At 46.6% G+C, this 21,098-nt stretch overlaps 1 protein-coding gene across 9 annotated transcripts in view; it reads left to right on the forward strand.

Annotated features, from left to right (window-relative positions):
- The first annotated feature begins 425 nt into the window (after positions 1–425).
- Positions 426–21,098, forward strand: part of kmt2cb (lysine (K)-specific methyltransferase 2Cb) — a 54,400-nt gene continuing 33,727 nt past the window's right edge. For 6 of the 9 annotated variants that reach the window (XM_083542479.1, XM_083542480.1, XM_083542482.1 and 3 more), the window contains exons 1-14: positions 427–3,363; positions 6,347–6,508; positions 9,370–9,449; positions 9,557–9,713; positions 11,729–11,878; positions 14,579–14,676; positions 14,778–14,887; positions 15,605–15,767; positions 16,520–16,691; positions 16,787–16,901; positions 16,992–17,149; positions 17,239–17,495; positions 18,675–18,761; positions 18,912–19,897. In XM_083542479.1, coding sequence (XP_083398605.1) covers positions 6,348–6,508; positions 9,370–9,449; positions 9,557–9,713; positions 11,729–11,878; positions 14,579–14,676; positions 14,778–14,887; positions 15,605–15,767; positions 16,520–16,691; positions 16,787–16,901; positions 16,992–17,149; positions 17,239–17,495; positions 18,675–18,761; positions 18,912–19,897 — 2,694 coding nt within the window. In that variant the 5' untranslated portion in view covers positions 427–3,363; position 6,347. Of the gene's footprint in view, positions 3,364–6,346; positions 6,509–9,369; positions 9,450–9,556; positions 9,714–11,728; positions 11,879–14,578; positions 14,677–14,777; positions 14,888–15,604; positions 15,768–16,519; positions 16,692–16,786; positions 16,902–16,991; positions 17,150–17,238; positions 17,496–18,674; positions 18,762–18,911; positions 19,898–21,098 lie in introns of all 9 variants that reach the window. The other 3 variants (XM_083542478.1, XM_083542484.1, XM_083542486.1) reach the window with 1 other exon arrangement.

The raw sequence follows: 21,098 nt of genomic DNA on the forward strand, positions 1-21,098 counted from the left end.
CTGTTATTGTGTTTTCACCTGAATGAAAAACATCATTTGTTTTATTTCCTCTAGGTGTCGCTGTAAACACGCAGAAGGAGCAGCATTTTTATCTTGTACATGATGTTAAACTCATCCTGGGATTTCAGTTGGACCCTGGATTCAGATCATTTGACTCATCTCACTCATAATTTAACTCATCTCACCTAACGATCAGTTTTGGACCTTTAAATAATTCCCTGCCCAAGCTCCGCCCACAGGATCTACAGTGGCCAATAAAGCGACTGGCCAGAGGCGTGTCCAAACACAAACAATCTGAACTTCTTAAATCTATGGTTCTCTTGTTGTTGATGGAGATGTTGTTGTTTTTATCATGTTCTACATATCTCTGTTTATAGAATTTTACTGACCTTCTCCACAGCCATATGTGTTTCTTACCCAAAATGTTCCCACAAACCTGAACACGCACGATTGTGTAGGACGTCGTTGGATGCTGGCCCATGAAATTTCCCCTTCACTTGGACTAGGAGACCCATAACTGTTCCAGCATGATGATGCCCCTGTGCACAAAGCCAGCTCCATTAACATCTGCTTTACACTGGTTAAAGTGGAAGATCTCCTGCTATAGAGTCCCAGGCCTCCTCACCTTCTCACCTACATCACTACCTGACTCTAACACCATTGTGGCTAAATGATCTCCACAAATCTCCACAAAAATCTAGTAAAACATCTTCCCAGAAGAGTGGAGCTCATTATAAATCAAATGGAGACTAAATGTAGAAAGGATGTTAAAAATTAGATGCACATACTCATCTGTATGAGTCTCGGTTTGCTGAGAAGTGTTATGTCCTGCTTTATAAAGCTGTTATAGAGAGATTATAAAACAAAAGAGAACTGATTCATTTCGTTGTTTAGATGTTTTTTTCCCTCCAGCTGTTCATCTAGATGTCCATCACGTCCACTCGGTAGCAGAAACATACAATAATGGAATCTGTCGGATCAATAATCCGTATTATTAGTTCACGATGATGTCATGCTGTGTAACTTCAGGGTTCAGTGAGACATACAGGAGACATGCTCAGTGTGAGGAACGTGATACGTCCGTGCTCCAACGTGGTGGCCTTCAGAGCCGAGGCTTTCATTTCAAGCTCTGAGCAGATGAAACGGTCGGTTAGAGAAGCCGTGATGACGTCATGCCGGTGTAACCGAACGGAACATTGCGTTTTTGTACGTTTTTTTTTTTTAAAGGTGCGGTAAGTAATATAAGCGTCGCAACGACCACAAAAAAATGTCTAGTTTAAAATTATGGTATAAAGGATTATTATGTGATTCTTTAAAATACTCAAGTAGCTTTTTTGCATATGTGGAATTTACTAAAATGTTTCCATTTGGGGGGATTTTACTGTAACTTCACTACATTCCAACTCAAATATTTCACTTTTTACTCAAATCCATTTGCGTTCCTTTTTATTGACGGGGATAAAAACTGAACTGTTTTAACACGCAACGCAGCGAGTCACCAATCAGGATCGAGCGCTCGCTCTGTTTAAAACACCTTTTCATTGTTAGCATTTTGAAGATTTTGGTCTCATGATAATGAGTGTGCTGAGGGTCACATTCGAGTCTTTTCACATAAACTAAGGAAACTTTTACTGGAGTCACATTTAATTGAGTTAATCTCTACTTTTACTCAACAGCATTGTGAGACGAGGCAAAACGAAACAGCGGTCGTTTTTTAGCAAGGTTTTTAGTGACTTTATAAACGTCTCGTTAATCTGTCGTTCTTGTTGCCCCCTCCCCCCATGTTCCATGTTTTATGTAGAAATTACACTGTTATAAAAGTCACATATTGCGCCTTTAACTGCCCCCCATTCAAAGGGGAAAAGCGAATCCAATCCGCTCCGGGATTCTGCTCCGCGTCTTCAAGGCTGCCGCTCGAAAAAAAAAATGGTCGCCTCACCTGCTGAGCGTTCCAGTATATCCCTCCGCGGGGTCAGTTTATTTTCTGGCGAAAATGTTTTTTTCTCTCACACATCTCATTGATGTGTAGTCAAATCTTTCGTAAATGCGATCGCCTGCTATAAACAACGAATAAAACGATTGAGTGGTGGAAAAACAGGAAAGAAAAAGTGCTTCTTTGATCAAACCGGGGGACTATTTAGCGTCTTATCGGCGTGGGAACACAGAGGCGTGACGCGGCCGCACTCAAATATGGCTACCGTTGGAGTGCGAGCTACAACTTTAATACCGAAAATCTGAATCGATCTCATTTTTTATCTTTTGTTTTTTTTTGTTTTTCCTTTTTTCCCTTCCAGAGAAAGGACGCGGTTTGTTTCCGGCTCGGATCGCAATCCGGGGGATGTTGATTTCGAGGGTACGGACGCGCCGGAGGCTGAAAAACCGAACGGGAATTTAATGTGATTTTTTTTTTTTTCCTTTTAAGAAAAAAAAACCCAACAAAAACGGATGTGTGTGTAAACGGTGTCTGTGTTTTTTTCTTTCTAAAAAAAAAAAAAAAAAAAAAGGAAAGAGAAAAAAGGAGAAAGAAAACGAAAAGAGAGAAAGAAATGGCCAGCTTGCCCCCGGTGTCGCGAGCTTGAAAACGGAATAACGTCGGAATCAAGGGACGCGGCGTCTCGCGCTCGCTTTGATCGTCATGATCCGGGTTTTTCGGTTTCTTTCATGGGAATGAGGTTTTTCCTGCAGCACCACGGGATTTTATCTCACCGACAATAAAGAAAAAAAGGAAAAGAAATAAACAACAACTACAAGAATTAATCAATTCGAGCTGAGAGCATCGCTGGGAGGAAACGCGCAGGGATGTAAAAAAACCCGAAGGATCCTGAGATGTGGGGAAGAATAAAGCGGAATAAAGAAAGAATCCTAATCAATAAATAGAAAAATACAAACAAACAAATTGATTAACGACGTAAAAAAAAAAAAACAAATCAAGACGGATTGTTTTTTTCTCATTAGAAAAAAAATTACTCGGATATTTCCTGGGACGTGTTTTGGGAATATAAACTGGATTTTTCTTTCTTCAAAAACAATCAGGAGTATAAATGTCGGAATAGTGGTCTATCCTGCCTCCCCATACCCCCCTCATCCCCCTCTTCCTCCCCCCTCACCTCCCCCTTCCTCCTCCTCCTCCTCCTCTTCTTCCTCCTCAACCTCCACCTTCTTCTTCTTCTTCTTCTTCTTCTTCTTCTTCTTCTTCTTCTTCTTCTTCTTTTTCTCAATTCTCCTCGAAATCCCAAACAAAAAAAGCACCACTAGGAACCAAAAAAGAACGGAAAAGTCCAGTGTGTCCCTCACCCCCCCTGCCCCCCCCCCCTGCCCGGTGTTGACATGAAGGACACACGTCCCTAGTGTTATTTAAAAAAGGTAAGCGTTTTCCCGTCCGCGTGAACACCAAGAAAAATAACACAACACGTTTTTCTTTTTTTTTTGCTGCTAGGTATCACGTTTCCCCTTCAGTCTTCAAGCTAGCACGGGCGAACACGTCACCGGACAGTGTTATTTACCCCCCTTCACACACACACACACACACACACACACACACACACACACACACTCCCATTCTCTTTCAGCATTTCATCCCCATTGTTCCAATCCAGCCCAAACACCGAGTCCTACCGAGCCACACTCACGTCAAATCTAACGCCTGGGGTTTTGACGTCATGACCTCGTGGGTCCGATTGTGTCGTCGTGATGATGGTGATGGTGGTGATGATTGCTAAGCTAACAGTTAGCAAAACATCCCACAGTTTGTTAGGAGGCACCTTGGTTTGCGAACTTTTGTTCTGGTCTTGTTTAACAAAAAAAAGAGAGAGTTCTGAACAGGGAAAGAAGGAGAGGCTAATCTCCAGAAAAGGGGGAAAAAAAAAAAAACTCCATCACCATGAACCATACAGGCGGTTGTGTGTTTCAGTTTAAAACGCTGCGATGACGATAGTTTGGACGTTTTTTAATTATTATTATTATTTATTTGCGTTTCGAACGCTTTTCCAGAAGAACCGAGTTCCTGAGTCGGATGAACAAAGACTGGACATGCCCCCCTCATGGGAACCACTCTGCTTTGTGTTCGAAGCTTAGACAAAAGGCCTTCAGTTCGTAGCTCGATCTTCTGAGTGACACTAAGTGACTTTCCAAAAGGGAACCTTCTGTCCTTTTCTACACTTAAACATTACTCACATAAAATAATATAAACATACACACGATCTGAAACTAGCGTTAGCCTTCCAGACTTCGTCCAGAGTTTTTCAAGTCCTCCAGTCTTTTCTTCTCTACCTTCAAATTGGTGCAAAATTGGTGGAAAGTTTTGTCCAGATCTGGTGAATAACCAGAGGACGTTCCTTTTTCAATCGGGTGTAGGAACAATGGTGTAGGAAGCCTGGAAGATGCAGAGTCTTGGGCAGAGTTTTGTACAAGTGGAAGATGAAAAGCTCCTGATGTTCCTTGGGACTTGAACAGATGAATCACAGAGACTTTGTGGTTTGTTGAAGTGCACAAGTTCCTCATTTCGGGACAAAAACCTGAAATGGACATGGTAGTGGTTTTGCTGATAAACGCTCAGACGAGAGTTCGGGGTCGGCCATGTTGTTCTTTTTCATTTTCAATCGTGATGAGCAACAAAGGAGTTTCTTTTCCCTCTCAGTCATATTCACTGGATTAGCATAAGACATTATAAACTAGCATCTCCTCGTTCCACTCGAGAACTTCAGGAGGCTCAAGGGTGAGGAATTGTCCTGATGTTGTCTGAAAACCGTTTCATCACACGCTTCTGCTCAGCGTCCTGCACGCTGCCTGTAATATCGGTTGTTGTTCTAATGGTGCAGCGATGTTGCAGGAAAACATTGTATCGCGATACTGAAGCAGTAAATATATTTGGGATTAGAGCATTTTTTACATGACATTTTACAGAATGATTGACCATAAACGTCAACGTTGAAGATGTAGAACATGTCGTATAAATGATGTCATACACGCTTTATTACGTGTCGTCGTGTATTGTGTTTTTATTACCTTAAAAAATTTATACGTTCAGGTTTTTTAGATTCACTAGAACATTTTATGGATGCTTAAGCACAAGATTGTGCTTCCTAAACATCCCAGTCCACATCTCTGTTCGCTGTTCTAATGCGCTCCACTCTTCTGGGAAGACGTTCCAGTGGATTCTGTGGAGATTCATTCAGACATTCAGGTAGTGATGTAGGTGAGAAGGTGAGGAGACCTGGAGATCTTCCACACACAGTTACAGCCCATGGAACGCAGAGGTCTTTGTGCACTGGGGCAGTGTCCTGCTGGAACAAGTTCATCATCAAGCAGGGTTGAACTTCTAGGAAATGACATCAGCCTGTAAATATTGCGATACCAATCCGGTGTAGGAGAATCGCGATATGATCTTTTTTGTCGCATCGTCGTCCACACGGGATGTTCAGGATGTGACGTGGATAATAGTGGTGATGATCACAGTCTTCTCCCTGCGCTCTCGAGCTCTGGTCTCTCCTGTCTAAAGTCACATGATGATGTTTGAAAGGTTTGTAGTGTCTCGTGAACCTGGTCTCAGGTTGATCTTGAGGCACCGGCATGGTGTAGATAAACGTGTAGATCAGGGGTGTCTAATTTTCTCCACGAAAAAGCCCGTGTGGTTGCAGGTTTTCATTTAAACCAAACACCTGATGGTCAGTGTAAATCAAAATCATTTGATTTCAACTAATTTGTGGGCTTTTGATTGGAATGAAAACCTGCACCCACACCGGTTTTTTGTGAGAAAGCTTGGACTCCTCTGCTGTCGACAAGTGTGTAGAGTCCACTCTGTGTTCACACTGGAATCGATTCGATTCAGGATTTAAACGTCCTCACTGACAGTTTGTTCATTTCGCTACAAAAATCCGTCATGAACCGAGACTGTGGGCGGATTGATTTGTAGCCAAATGTGAGCAGTTTAAGGTGAATCCTGACAGGAACCGTTTCTTTCCCATGCGCTTTGTTCATTCAAGATCTTCATCACTTCCATTTTTGGATCACGGCAAATGAAAGATTGCGTCTAACGTGGGCATGTTCAAGAAATAATAACAACAACAACAGAAAGTGCTTTGATGTGTGCAGCGTATTGCATTGGACAAACGTTTACGGTCCGGTAAGAACACACTGACCCCTGAAAGCATCCGATCGAGATCCTGCTCCCATTCGATTCATTCTAATTTCTTTAGTGATGAACACAAGTCCTGATTTCCACGTTTAGGTTTCCGCGTGACTCTGGGGGAAGAAGCGTAACAGGAAACAGAACAAACGTTTTATACGAACACGTGAAAGAAATAACGGCACGCTTCAACCTCGTTCTTTTCTCTTTTCCTCTCGTCAGAATGTCATCAGAGGAGAAGGTTCTTGATTCCTCTGATAAAGGACCCTCGCCACCTGCGGGTGGATCTGTGGCCACGCCCACAGGAAGCCCCGCTCACAACGACAGGCGGCCCCGAGGCCGGCCCCGGAAGGATGTCGTATCCACGCCCAGGCAGAGGAGGAAGTGAGTGGCTCCTTTATTTCCGCACCGTAGTTCACCTGGTTCCCGTGACTGGAAGACGGAAGGGGCGGGGCTAGTAATAATTAATTTAATTATTACTTTTGTAAAGTTTACAAAATAGATTTTGTCACATTTTATTTACTTCAGATTTCCCATGAAATGTTCTCTTTATGATTTGGCTGCACTGTAGGGCTGAGCGATGTATCGGTATAACGTCAGTATCACGATACATGATTCCGCGATACACTTTCCTGAGATATCGTACGCTGCTGTTTTTACTTTTTCTTTCCTGAAATGAAAAACGCAAAGTATCACGATACGATATTTTCTTCTGTTTAGCGACACAGTCATATGGTTTATTTATTTATTATTTATTTAAACGACACAAAACGATTTCACGTGGACATGCCGATAAATCGCTAGCTCAGCTGACTCTGAGACTAAATTGACGTCGTTGAGAAATGGCATTTTATTTTTTTAAGCTGTGCGTTTATTCGTTTTGTGAATTAGCCAAATTCCTAGCATGCGCCACGTAAACATCCGTAGCGTCCGATGGTGACGTTCCATATTACATTTGTTACAGTTTTTCCCCCTCGACACTGGAGATTCCTTCCATAAGGAAATGCCTGCTTACCCCTCGCGAGAAAAAACGTCGCCTCGTTGTTGCCATAGAAACTAACGCGCGGAAATACGCCTGCATGTGGAGAACAAATCGCCCTTTCCAACCAATCAGAACGCAGGACCGGGGTAAAAGCTCGTCCTCGCAGGCGTATTCGATTTTTTCACTCCGGTCCGTGTGGGATTCTGCTCCAGGTTTTCTCCTCCACGTGTAAAACCGGAACTACTTTGTCCTCCCTCTCTCTCTCTCTCTTTCTCTCTCTCTCTCTCTCTCTCTCTCTCTCTCTCTCTCTCTCTCTCTCTCTCTCTCTCTCCACACAGTGTTGATGGGGATAAGTTATAGGCGTTTGGGGGTTGGGTGGCAATGCGAGGGCGAGTGAGTGCACACTCACGTGTCAGGAGAAAGTAGCTTTTCTGCGAAAGCCTCCAGAGTGAAGGAACAGTTTGAGGTTTAAGTCTGAATATTGTAACGTGGCTGAGAAACGCGCAGCAACGTGACGTCACATCAGACTTTCACACGGACGATTTATACACGGTTTAGAGCGAAGCGTGAACGTTGAGTCTCGCGATCGAAGCTAGATGAAGCTATCCGGGGTATGTGATTGGTCGAGCTCGTCACCGCAGTGTCCAATCCAGAGGAAGCGCTTGTGACTTGTAAAATCATAAACCCCGCCCCCTCAACGTTCTCATGTCTCATCAGTAAATTATAATTAAACGTTTGATTTATACGCCATTTATTTCTATTGTCTCACTGTCTCTCTCTCTGTCTCTCTTTTCTTTCTACTGTTCATCTTTCCATCCCCCCCTCTCTTTTCTTCATCTCTCTATTCATCTCTCTCCCTCTCTCAACTGTTCACCTCTCCACCCCTCCCTTTCCCCCCTTTCTTACTCCATCTTCCCATTCTATCATTTCTCCATCTATCCAGTTCTCCATTCTCCATCTGTTCATTTCTCTGTCCTCCCCCTCTTTCTTTTCTTTATCTAGCTATCTGTCTTTCTGTCTGTCTGTCTGTCTGTCTGTCTGTCTGTCTGTCTACTTCTCTCTCACCCCTATCTATCTATCTATCTATCTATCTATCTATCTATCTATCTATCTATCTATCTATCTATCTATCTATCTATCTATCTATCTATCTAAATTTTCTTCATCTCTCTTTTCATCTATCTCCTTCTCTCTCCCTCGCTCCGCTGTTGATCTTTCTGCCCTCTCTCTCTCTTTTTATTTCTTTATTTACGTAATCTCTCTTTCTCTCTCCCTCTCTCTTCTACATCTCTCCATTCCATTTTTTCTCCTACTATCCATTTCTCCAATCTCCCCCTGTTCATCTCATCATCCTCACCTCTCTACCTCTCTACCTCTCTATCTTTCTCTTTCTTTCTTCGCTGTTCATTCCTCCACTCTCTATCTCTCTCCTTTTATTTTTTACCTCTTCATTTATTTGTCTCCATCTTTCTTTCTATCTCCATCCAGACTTTTTTCTTTCTTTCTCTATCTATCCATCTGTTCATGTCTTTATTATATCCCGTTTTTCCTATTTCCTTCTGTCGCTCCATTTATTTAAATCCTCTCCATATTTCTTTTCATCTCTCCACCCCTTCATTCACTCTCACTCTCCATTCTCCATCACCCAATTCTTCCATTTATCTATCTCTGTCCATTTCTCTCTTTATTCTCCTTTTCAGTCACTTCTCTTTATCTTTTTCATTCTCCATCACCCAATCTGTCCATTCTGCATCTCTCTATTCTACAGCTGTTCATCTCTCTTCCTCCATCTGCTTATCTCTCCATCCATTCATCCCTCCTTTCTCTATCCCCCTCTGTTTCTCCATTCTCTATCACTCCATCCCTCCATTCATCTCCCTTTCTCCTTCGTCTCTCTTTCCATCTATCCATTTTTCTTTCTCTCCATCTGTCTTTCTATTCATCTATTCCTGTCCTTATCTTTCCATCTGTCCCACTCTCTTTCTTTCTCCCTTCTTCTTCCTCTTCTTTACGTTCTGCTGCCACATCTCTCATCACCTTCATGTGTGTGTGTGTGTGTGTGTGTGTGTGTGTGTGTGTGTGTGTGTGTGTGTGTGTGTGTGTGTGTGTGAAAAGGTCTGTGCGTGCGTGTGTGTGTGTGTGTGTGCGTGTGCGTGTGTGTGTATCCAAAGGTGATGATAACTTACAATTAGCAGGTTTGAGGAGTTAAATTGTCCAATCGTGTGTGTGTGTGTGTGTGTGTGTGTGTGTGTGGGGGGGTCAGGAGTCGAGGCAGAGGGAAGGCCGTGTTGGAGGATGAAGACAGCGCTGATGGTATGGACACTGGAGGAACACAGGAGCTCGGTGAGTCCCATGTCCTCACGAGGTAAAGGATCTAGATCTCTTAAACGGGTGCTTTATTCCTCTGCTCTCTCTCCATTTCTCCGTCCGTCTCTCCCTCTCTCACTCAGACGGTAGAGGAGTGCAGCAGGAGGACGTGGAGGACGTGACCACGGTGTCTCTTCCCGGAGACGGAGAGGAGGACGTTGGTCCTGCGCCGCTTGTTTCTCCGAACCCTGAGACAGAGGAGGCGGGAACATCAGCAGCCTGTGGAGGAGCTAAAAGCAGGTCAGACAAACACACACACACACACACACACACACACACACACACGCACAGCTGAGTCACTTCCTATCGTAGGAGGGGTGTGTGTGTGTGTGTGTGTGTGTGTGTGTGTGTATGGATGATTGTGCATGTGTGTGTATTTGGACATGTGTGTCTATTTGGACGTGTGTGTGTGTTTGGACGTGTTTGTGTGTGTGTATGGATGATTGTGCATGTGTGTGTATTTGGACGTGTGTGGGTGTGGGTGTGTTTGGATGTGTGTGTATGGATGATTGTGCATGTGTGTGTGTATTTGAACGTGTGTGTGTGTGTGTATTTGAACGTGTGTGTGTGTGTGTATTTGGATGTGTGTGTGGCACACACACACACACACACTCCTCCTAGTGTTGTGTATCAGGGAGTTATTGATCTCAGATGTTCTGCTCCGTCTATAAAAGGTTGTTTATCTGTGGACCTCATTAACAGCCTTCTTACTATACCTCCTCCTCCCTCTCTCCTTCTCCACCTCCCCATCCCTCTCTCCTTCTCCACCTCCCCATCCCTCTCTCCTTCTCCACCTCCCCATCCCTCTCTCCTTCTCCACCTCCTCCTCCCTCTCTCCTTCTCCACCTCCCCATCCCTCCTAACCCCTCTCTCCTTCTCCACCTCCTCCTCCCTCTCTCCTTCTCCACCTCCCCATCCCTCTCTCCTTCTCCACCTCCCCATCCCTCCTCCTCCCTCTCTCCTTCTCCACCTCCCCATCCCTCTCTCCTTCTCCACCTCCCCATCCCTCTCTCCTTCTCCACTTCCTTTTCCCTCTCTCCTTCTTCACCTCCCCATCCCTCTCTCCTTCTCCACTTCCCCATCCCTCTCTCCTTCTCCACCTCCTCATCCCCCTCTCCTTCTCCACCTCCTTATCCCTCTCTCCTTCTCCACCTCCTCCTCCCTCTCTCCTTCTCCACCTCCCCCTCCCTCTCTCCTTCTCCACCTCCTCCTCCCTCTCTCCTTCTCCACCTCCCCATCCCTCTCTCCTTCTCCACCTCCTCCTCCCTCTCTCCTTCTCCACCTCCCCATCCCTCCTAACCCCTCTCTCCTTCTCCACCTCCTCCTCCCTCTCTCCTTCTCCACCTCCCCATCCCTCTCTCCTTCTCCACCTCCCCATCCCTCCTAACCCCTCTCTCCTTCTCCACCTCCTCCTCCCTCTCTCCTTCTCCACCTCCCCATCCCTCTCTCCTTCTCCACCTCCCCATCCCTCTCTCCTTCTCCACTTCCTTTTCCCTCTCTCCTTCTCCACTTCCTTTTCCCTCTCTCCTTCTCCACTTCCCCATCCCTCTCTCCTTCTCCACCTCCTCATCCCCCTCTCCTTCTCCACCTCCTCATCCCTCCTCACCCCTCTCTCCTTCTCCACCTCCTCATCCCTCCTCACCCCTCTCTCCTTCTCCACCTCCTCATCCCTCTCTCCTTCTCCACCTCCTCATCCCTCTCTCCTTCTCCACCTCCTCATCCCTCTCTACTTCTCCACCTCCTCATCCCTCTCTCCTTCTCCACATCTTCCTCCCGCTCTCCTTCTCCACCTCCTCATCCCTCTCTCCTTCTCCACCTCCTCATCCCTCTCTCCTTCTCCACCTCCTCATCCCTCCTCACCCCTCTCTCCTTCTCCTTCTCCTTCTTCACCTCCACATCCCTCTCTCCTTCTCCACCTCCTCATTCCTCTTTCCTTCTTCACCTCCTCATCCCTCTCTACTTCTCCACCTCTTCATCCCTATCTCCTTCTCCACCTCTTTATCCCTTTCTCCTTCTCCACCTCTTTATCCCTTTCTCCTTCTCCACCTCTTCATTCCTCTCTCCTTCTCTATCTTTTTCTCCTTATCAATGTTCTTCTCTACCTCTTCATTTTTCTTTTCAACATTTTTCTCTGTCTGGTTTCCTTCTCTTTTATGTGTGTATATTTCTTGAGATGTAAATGATCATTGTGTGTGTGTGTGTGTGTGTGTGTGTGTGTGTGTGTGTGTGTGTGTGTGTGTGTTTTGGTCCTCCAGCGAGCGGCTCTGTGCCTTTTGCTACTGTGGAGAGCGAAGTCTGCTCGGTCAGGGCGAACTGAAGCTCTTCAAGGCCACGCTGGGATGCGACCCTCTGCTCCACCGTAACCATGACAACAGCCAATCAGGGAGGCCCAGGGGTCTGGAGAGGTACATCTGACTACTGAGTGTGTGTTTTATCTTCAGGGCTGAAATGTTTTTCTTAAACCTGTGACTTGTTTAAAAATCAGTGGTTCAGACGTGGAACAATAACGAGCGTCTGGAGCTACGCTACGCTACGCTACGTTCCCTTTGCTATCGTGCACCGCGTTACCGTGCGATTACCCATCATGCACTGGTGAGTCCTGCAGAACAGGATGTGAGCCTCAGCGTGCGCTCATCCCTACAAAGGGCCCTTGCTGGAAGGCTGCTTAATTTGTTTCGACACCTCAGAACCAATCAGGAGCCCCGATGATGTAATGCAGCACGGGTGTGAAGCTGGCCGAGAGCCAGTGCTGCTCTGCCTCTCTCACACACACACACACACACAGAGTTTGTTTGGGAGAGAGGAGGAGGAGGAGAAGGGAGGAAAACAATAGGATGAAAAGTGCAGACGAGTGCGCAGTGACTCGAGGGACGTCTTCCACTTTGTTAGCGCTGCTACAGTTGCAGCTAACAGAATAAACTGAACGTTCACTGCAATAAACTGGTTCTGACCCGAAATATCTGCTTCTGATCCTGATCGTCCCGTTCTGATCTTCTTTATTTGTTTCTGGCTCACAATATATGGTTCTGACCTGGTATATCTGGGTTTGGCTTGTTTTATCCGGGACTGACCCGCTTTATCCTGGTCAGACCTGCTTTATTCGGGTTCTGACCAGCCTGTTCTTGTTCAACTCTACTTTATCTGGTTCTGACCCAAATCGTCTGGTTCTGACTTGCAGTATTCGGTTCTGATCCATTATATCCTGGTCAGACCTTCTTTATTTGGTTCTGGCATAAAGTTTTGATCTGCTTTTTTTTGGTTCTGACCCGCTTTATACAGTTCTGACCTGCTTTATCTTGTGCTAACCTGCTTTATCCTAGTTCTGATCGGCTTTATTCAGTTCTGACCCACGCTTCCTGTTTCTGACTTGCTTTATCTGGTTCTTACCTCCTTTATATGTTTTAGACCTTTTTTTTCTGGTTCTGACTCGCTTTATCCAGTTCTGACCCACTTTATCCTGGTCAGACCTGCTTTATTCGGGTTCTGACAATCAGTTTTGACCTGCTTTTTCTGGTTCTGACCCTCTTCATTCAGTTCTGACCTGCTCTATCTTGTTCTAATCTGCTTTTTCCTGCTTCTGATCCTCTTGTATCCTGGTCAGAACATAATTTGGTTCTGACATTTAGTTTTGTCCTGCTTTATCTGCTTCTAACCCTCTTTATCCAATCAGCCCACAGCTGATCAGATTTTCACCAATGGCCTGTAAGACACGCCCATTTTCTTACTAAAGTATGGACTTAAGGACACGCCCTCATGTATGGCTTCTAAGACAACGGATAAAAGCCATGCCCACATTGTATTCTGCTTTATTCCCACCCACTGTTGAGCTCATTTGAATATACGAACTCTGACATTTCCATCGATGTTCCTTGAGACACGGCGGCGTGAATCAGAGAGATTCGGACGAGATGCGATGAGACACGTCGTTTTCGTCTTTCTGTCGGCGTTGAGTCATTTCCGTATCGCTGCCGTATCCGTCCGTGACTTTATGCTAAATATCGGTGAAGCGAACACGCCTGTGAGTCAAAGCCTCCAGCTGCTGAATGTCAAGTGTGAATTAACACCTGCCTCCTCTCACGCTCTGTCATTCTCACACGCTCACGATGGAGGAGTTTCTGCAGATCCACCACGCTGCCTATAAACACCCATGGGAAAGGCCACGTCTCTGCTCGAGCGGCTGACATTTAGCTGCTGGTTTCCTCTCTCTCTCTCTCTCTCTCTCTCTCTCTCTCTGCTTTGCCCCTGGTGGCGTTGTTAATATGGTGCTTTCTATTCTCATCGCTCGTCACCGGAGGCATCAGACTCGTCTCCTAGTGAGTCACGGCTCATCTGCACTCTTCAGCTCGCCTGGTTTCACTTCACCAGGAAGTAAACGGTCCATAACACCAACCCAACACTTCTCACTTTCTCTTCTACGAGTTCTCACGCTTCTGGGGGTGTAAAGGGGGCATGGCCTGAGGACGTATGCCTCTGTATACACCAGTCTCACAGAAGCAGGTGACCAAAGAGAAGTGGGTGTGGTCAGGGTTGTGCCTTCAGTCATAATGAGGGCGTGTCTTTTGTTGATTGTAGTCGAAGAAGCTTTAATTTGACAGAGGTAGGCATAGACTTGTGAAGGCGGTGTGGCCTGTGTGTGCTTCAACAGTAAAGTAGGTGTGGCCTCTAACAATTACAGTGAAGGAGGTGTGACCTCTGTAATAGTCCTAATGAAGTAGGTGTGGTCTCTAACAATTACAGTGAAGGAGGTGTGACCTCTGTAATAGTCCTAATGAAGTGGGTGTGGTCTCTAACAATTACAGTGAAGGAGGTGTGGCTTCTGTAATAATCACAGTGAAGTAGGTGTGACCTCTGTAATAGTGATAATGAAAGAGGTGTGGCCTCTGTATCAGTCCCAGTGAAGTAGGCAAATCACAATGCAGTGGGCGTGGCCTCTGTCATTCCTAGTGAAGGAGGTGTGAAAGTCTTACTGAAGTATGTGTGGCTTCTCTGCTACCGATCAGAAGTCTGATAAAAGTGGGTGTGGCCTATACACCTCCAGTCAGCCTAAGAGAGAAAGGAGGCGTGGCTAAGATAACACGTTAACTGCTGACTCGTTTGTTTGTTAGCGGCGGAGCGGACGAAGCGGGACGCAGGTTTTGGGATGAGCTTCATCGCGTCGGTTTACCGGAGGACGTAGATGTCCAGTCTCTCTTCACCGAGTCAGGTGACCACCCACCTGCACTCTCTCCTTTACACACTCAGACCTGGTGACGTGCTGATCGGAGGTGTTCACGTGACGGTGTGTGTGTGTGTGTGTGTGTGTAGGTCAGTGCTGGGCCCATCAGCGGTGTGCTCTGTGGTCAGAGGGCGTGTGCCAGGCGGAGGACCAATCACTGCTCTACGTGGACAGAGCCATCCTCTCAGGGAGCACAGAGGTAGGAGGGGACGAGGACTTGCTCATTATCTCACACACACACACACACACACACACACACACACACACACACACACCAGAAAGCTTTTTGCTTTACCGTCTCCTTTTAAAAAACAAGTTATAAATATTCATAATCCATAAATAACTGCCTTCTACGTCACACGCTGACATTTAAGATGAGCACAGGAGGGGGGGTGGGGGGGGGCTGAAGGTCACGGCTGGCTCAGAAAAGGTCACCGTGTGTGTGTGTGTGTGTGTGTGTGTGTGAGATGAAGTTGAACTAGGGTCGTTCCGGCTGAAAAGGGAACAGGAGGGAAATAATGTAGGTGTTTTGAGGAAGCGTTTGATACTCAGTGTGTGTGTGTGTGTGTGTGTGTGTGTGTGTGTGTGTGTGTGTGTGTGTGTGTGTGTGTGTGTGTGTGTGTGTGTGTGTGGCTGTGTGAGGGGAAGACACACTCGCCCACTTTCACCCGGCCCTGAGGGTAAACACGTGGGTCACGTTAGGGATGTGGTGAGATGAGGGACAGAGAAACGTTAGAGTGACAATGGAGAAGAAAACGAGTGTTACGTGAATAATACACTGTACACTAATGTATACCCCTCCCTCTCTCTCTCCCTCTCTCTCTCTCTCTCTCTCTCTCTCTCATGCTGTCTATCTTCACCTTTCTTCCTCTCTCTTTCTCCCTCTCTCCGTCCCCCGTCCCCCCCCTCCCTGCAGCATTGTGCATATTGTAAGCGCCTTGGAGCATCCATTAAGTGCTGTGAGCAGGGGTGCGACCGCTCGTACCATTATCCGTGTGCGGGAGGAGCCGGAACCTTCCAGGACTTCAGGAAGCGCTCGGTCCTGTGCACGAAGCACGTGGAGCTCGCTGTCAGTAAATGTGAGACCAGAACCACTTCTCCATTTCTCCTTCTTTACAAAATATTATATAAATGTGTGTCTATTAGGGCTGTGAAAATGAACGACACAAATGTTAACGCGTGATTAATGCAGCACTCATTTCTGTTAGACCATTTTTATTAAAATCATAAAAAAATACATATCAAAAAGGCAAAATTAATTTATTTTCTTTACTCAGTTATTTTAAAATAAATAAACTCCACCGAAAAATGATTTTGGATCAGAAAACATTAGTTTTCGCAAAGTCTCAAATCAGCAATAAAATCCGACATGATGCGCACAATAAACCCTCTGGGGGTCGACAAACGCTTCTTCCTCTTAACAACGAAACAAACATAAATTACTGTTTTTTTTTTTTATCGTATTGATAAGAGCAATGAATCATTCGAATCTGTAAAGGGTCTACTTTTATTTGTATACACTCATAATAACAAAACAACACAGTGCTTTTGTAAAATAAAGGAAACAGACAGGGGGCGCTCTCTGCTGTCTCTGTCATCTCTCTTCACAAACACATGGATAAAACAACAGATACAAATGTGCGATTAAGTTTCGAATAATCACGAGGGAATATTTTAATTGATTACAGTATATAATCTAATCAAATCTGAAATATTATAATAAAGTTATTAAACGGTAATAAAGAAGATTTAATAATACCAGAAATGTAATACATGAACTGATGAGTTGTACCGTGTGTGTGTGTGTGTGTGTGTGTGTGTGTGTGTGTAGCGACGGAGGAGGTGAAGTGCGTGCTGTGCGATAGTCCTGGTGATTTGATGGACCAGCTGTTCTGCACCAGCTGTGGTGTTCACTACCACGGCATGTGTCTGGACGTCAGCGTGACCCCTCTGAAGCAAGCAGGATGGCAGTGCCCGGAGTGTAAAGTGTGCCAGACGTGCAAGTGAGTGTAAACGTGTGAGGAAGGGGCGGGGCTTCTTTTGGGTATTAAGCGATAGACCATGTGCTGAGGGTTGTTATGGGTTTGATGGTTGTCAGGAACCCAGGCGAGGACTCGAAGATGCTGGTGTGTGATGTGTGTGATAAAGGCTATCACACCTTCTGCCTGCAGCCCGTCATGGAGTCGCTTCCCACCAGCAGGTGGCGGTGTCAGGTAACGCATGGAGTGTATGGCTCTTATACGGAGACGTATGGAGTTGTGTGACTTCAGTGATGGGAAGTTGAGTGTGTGTGTGTGTTACAGAACTGCAGGGTGTGTGTGCAGTGTGGCACTCGCAGCAACAGTCTGCTATGCGAGAGCTGCTCCAGGCAGCACGACTCGTCCCACCTCTGCTCCCTGTGTGCTGGAAACCTGGACACCGAGCTCCATAAAGACCTTCTGACCTGCCATCAGTGCAAACGGTACAAACCCTGACCCGAACGCCGCGTAAACCCCAGTGACGTGTCGCGATCGCGTTAGCGTCATTCCCGTGTTTTTTTTGTTACTGCAGGTATTTTCACGTGGAGTGCGAGCGGCAGCTGGAGGGTCACGTGGAGCTCCAGGCCGGAGAAGATTACACGTGTTCGGTGTGTAAAGTTTCCACGCCTGCCGAGACGGACGTGCGCGAAACGCACTCGGGCGTCGACGTCGATACGCGACCTGCACAATCAGACATGCAGTGCGAACCAGCACAGGGAACAGAACCGAGCCGGACCGGGACTGAGCCGCAGAGCCAGGTGGAGGACGAGATGGAGCACAAGGAGTCCGGTAAGATCCGGGTCTGATCCTGCTGAGCTTTACACAGCGCCTCTACAGGATAACAGAGGAAACAAAGCTAGGCTAACAATCATCCACACTGGGATTATAACATCGTGCTGGGATTGGATAAAACTCCTTCAGGAGTGTACGGGATTAGGTGGAAATCACACTCCTGAAGGAACTGCAACCAATTAGTTAGCACTTCTTCAGTAGTGTTTGGGATTGGTTCAAGTTCCTTCAGGAGTAAATGGGATTGGTTTAAATTCCTTCAGGAGTGAATGGGATTGGTTCAAGTTCCTCTAGGAGTGAATAGGATTGGTTCAAGTTCCTTCAGGAGTAAATTGGATTGGTTTAAATTCCTTCAGGAGTGAATGGGATTGGTTCAAGTTCCTCTAGGAGTGAATGGGATTGGTTCAAGTTCCTTCAGGAGTGAATGGGATTGGTTTAAGTTCCTTCAGGAGTAAATGGGATTGGTTCAAGTTCCTTCAGGAGTGAATGGGATGGTTCAAGTTCCTTCAGGAGTGAATAGGATTGGTTCAAATTCCTTCAGGAGTGAATGGGATGGTTCAAGTTCCTTCAGGAGTGAATAGGATTGGTTCAAATTCCTTCAGGAGTGAATGGGATTGGTTTAAGTTCCTTCAGGAGTAAATGGGATTGGTTTAAGTTCCTCTAGGAGTGAATGGGATTGGTTCAAGTTCCTTCAGGAGTGAATAGGATTGGTTCAAGTTCCTTCAGGAGTGCATGGGATGGTTCAAGTTCCTTCCGGAGTAAATGGGATTGGTTTAAGTTCCTTCAGGAGTGAATGGGATGGTTCAAGTTCCTTCAGGAGTGAATGGGATGGTTCAAGTTCCTTCAGGAGTGAATGGGATGGTTCAAGTTCCTTCAGGAGTGAATAGGATTGGTTCAAGTTCCTTCAGGAGTAAATGGGATTGGTTTAAGTTCCTTCAGGAGTGAATGGGATTGGTTCAAGTTCCTTCAGGAGTAAATGGGATTGGTTTAAGTTCCTTCAGGAGTGAATGGGATTGGTTGGAACTCCTTCAGGAGCGTGTGTGAGCTACACTTCTCCCTAGGCTTTTACATTTTTACAGACTCGTACACTTTTTATTTTCCGTTTTCCGGCGCTGTCGTTATTTCCACTCCGTTACGTAACTGCGCTTGAACTAACGGTGAACGTTCCTCCTTTTTCAGAAGCGTGTGCAGATACGAGGTATGAAAATCCCCAACATGCGGCCAGTGAAGCTTTAGCAGAAGGACACACGTGTGAAAAGGTTCCAGGTACTGCCTTCATGTTCACGTTCTTCTTCTTCTTGTTGCTTAGCGATGTTTCCGCGCGCCTTGCCAGTCGTGTTTGGCAGAAAGTCTGAAAGTTTTATGGCTGGACTACGGGAAAGTGTAACTCATGGTGTTTATCGTGTCTCGCCACAGAACCTTCTCAGGACACGAAGCCAGCTGGTAGTCCAGAAGCTCCTCAGCAGGAGCCAGATCCGTCCCCTGAGCCGAACTCCGTCCAGTCTCTCACTCAGCCCATTAAAGCAGAGTTGCCTCATCACCCAGAAATCCATTCACCGTCTGGACCTCCAGAAACATCATGTCTCCAAGAGGAGGAGCTCAAATCCAGCCTGGAGGAGCAGAAATTCGAATCCACCAAAGACCTCGACTCTGAAGCTTCTAATGAGGAACCTATGGAAGTATCATTTTCAGAACGGTCCGCCGAGAAGAAAGCAAGTTTCGTGCCAAAGCTAGAGAAGGACGTGGGCCTTCTCGAAGATAAAACGTCCAAGGAGGAGGAGCAAAATGAGGTTCCTGAGAGCCTCACGGAGAAGGACAGTGAAAGATCTACGGAAACCCCTGCATCAGAAATCGTCGCTGAAGATTCCGCTGTGCAGGAACACCATGTGTCTTTTGAAATCAATCCTACGCAGAAGGAACAAGGACCTTCCAAGGACCTCCTGGTGGAGCAGTGTGAGAGGACCAGTGAGGATTGTAAAAGGTCTTCTGAAGGTCTCTTAGTTGAGGAATGTTGCGGAGCTCCTGACAGAGTCCAACCTGAGGTTGAAAACCTTCCAGTGAAGGAAGTGGTGGAGAACTGTGGAAGATCTTCGAAAGAGTTCTCAATGGAGGATCGTCGGAGTCCTTTCGAAGGGCTTTCTGAGGTGATGGACTTCGGTATGGACGGTGAGAGAAGCTTGGCCAAGCTGAGCTCGCTGGTGGAAGAGAAAACGTCGCTGAAGCCACCGGTGGTCAGGCAGCCGGAGAGTTTTCACTGCTCCATGATCAACCCACAGCCTTCCGGAGAACCGAGCAGCAACGTGCCTTCATCCACCGTCATACCGCTCATGCCTAAAATAGGCATGGGCAAGCCTGCCATCTCCAAGAGGAAGTTCTCACCTGGAAGACCCAGGATCAAGCAGGTAGGAGACCACATCTAACTACTGCTTTCAGTGTTTTCCTGATCTGAAGGTCCCTGAGGTTTGTATTTCATGTTTCTGGAACCCGGTTCCAGAACTTCCATGATTGTGAAGGGGTTTTGGAGGATTGTGGTTTGTATGGAGGAGTGTGGTGTTTATAAAGGAGTGTGGTGTTTAAGGAGGAGCGTGGTGTTTATGGAGGAGCTTGCGATTTAAGGAGGAGCTTGCGATTTAAGGAGGAGCTTGCGGTTTAAGGAGGAGCATGGTGTTTAAGGAGGAGCATGGTGTTTAAGGAGGAGCTTGCGATTTAAGGAGGAGCGTGGTGTTTAAGGAGGAGCTTGCGGTTTACGGAGGAGCGTGCGGTTTACAGAGGAGCGTGGCGTTTAAGCGGGAGCGTGGCGTTTAAGCGGGAGCGTGGCGTTTAGAGAGGAGCGTGGTGTTTATGGAGGAGCGTGGTGTTTATGGAGGAGCGTGGTGTTTATGGAGGAGCGTGGCGTTTATGGAGGAGCGTGGCGTTTATGGAGGAGCGTGGCGTTTATGGAGGAGCGTGGCGTTTATGGAGGAGCGTGGTGTTTATGGAGGAGCGTGGTGTTTATGGAGGAGCGTGGCGTTTATAGAGGAGCGTGGCGTTTATGGAGGAGCGTGGCGTTTATGGAGGAGCGTGGCGTTAAAGGAGGAGCGTGGTGTTTATAGGGGAGCGTGGTGTTTATGGAGGAGCGTGGTGTTTATGGAGGAGCGTGGTGTTTATGGAGGAGCGTGGTGTTTATAGGGGAGCGTGGGGGAGCGTGGTGTTTATAGGGGAGCGTGGTGTTTATAGGGGAGCGTGGTGTTTATGGAGGAGCGTGGTGTTTATGGAGGAGCATGGTGTTTATAGGGGAGCGTGGTGTTTATGGAGGAGCGTGGTGTTTATGGAGGAGCGTGGTGTTTATGGGGGAGCGTGGTGTTTATGGGGGAGCGTGGTGTTTATGGAGGAGCGTGGTGTTTATGGAGAAGCGTGGTGTTTATGGAGGAGCGTGGTGTTTATGGAGGAGCGTGGTGTTTATGGAGGAGCGTGGTGTTTATAGGGGAGCGTGGTGTTTATGGAGGAGCGTGGTGTTTATAGGGGAGCGTGGTGTTTATAGGGGAGCGTGGTGTTTATAGGGGAGCGTGGTGTTTATGGAGGAGCGTGGTGTTTATAGGGGAGCGTGGTGTTTATGGAGGAGCG

The sequence above is a fragment of the Silurus aristotelis genome, assembly GCF_946808225.1.
Source record: "Silurus aristotelis genome assembly, chromosome: 5".
NCBI lineage: Eukaryota > Metazoa > Chordata > Actinopteri > Siluriformes > Siluridae > Silurus > Silurus aristotelis.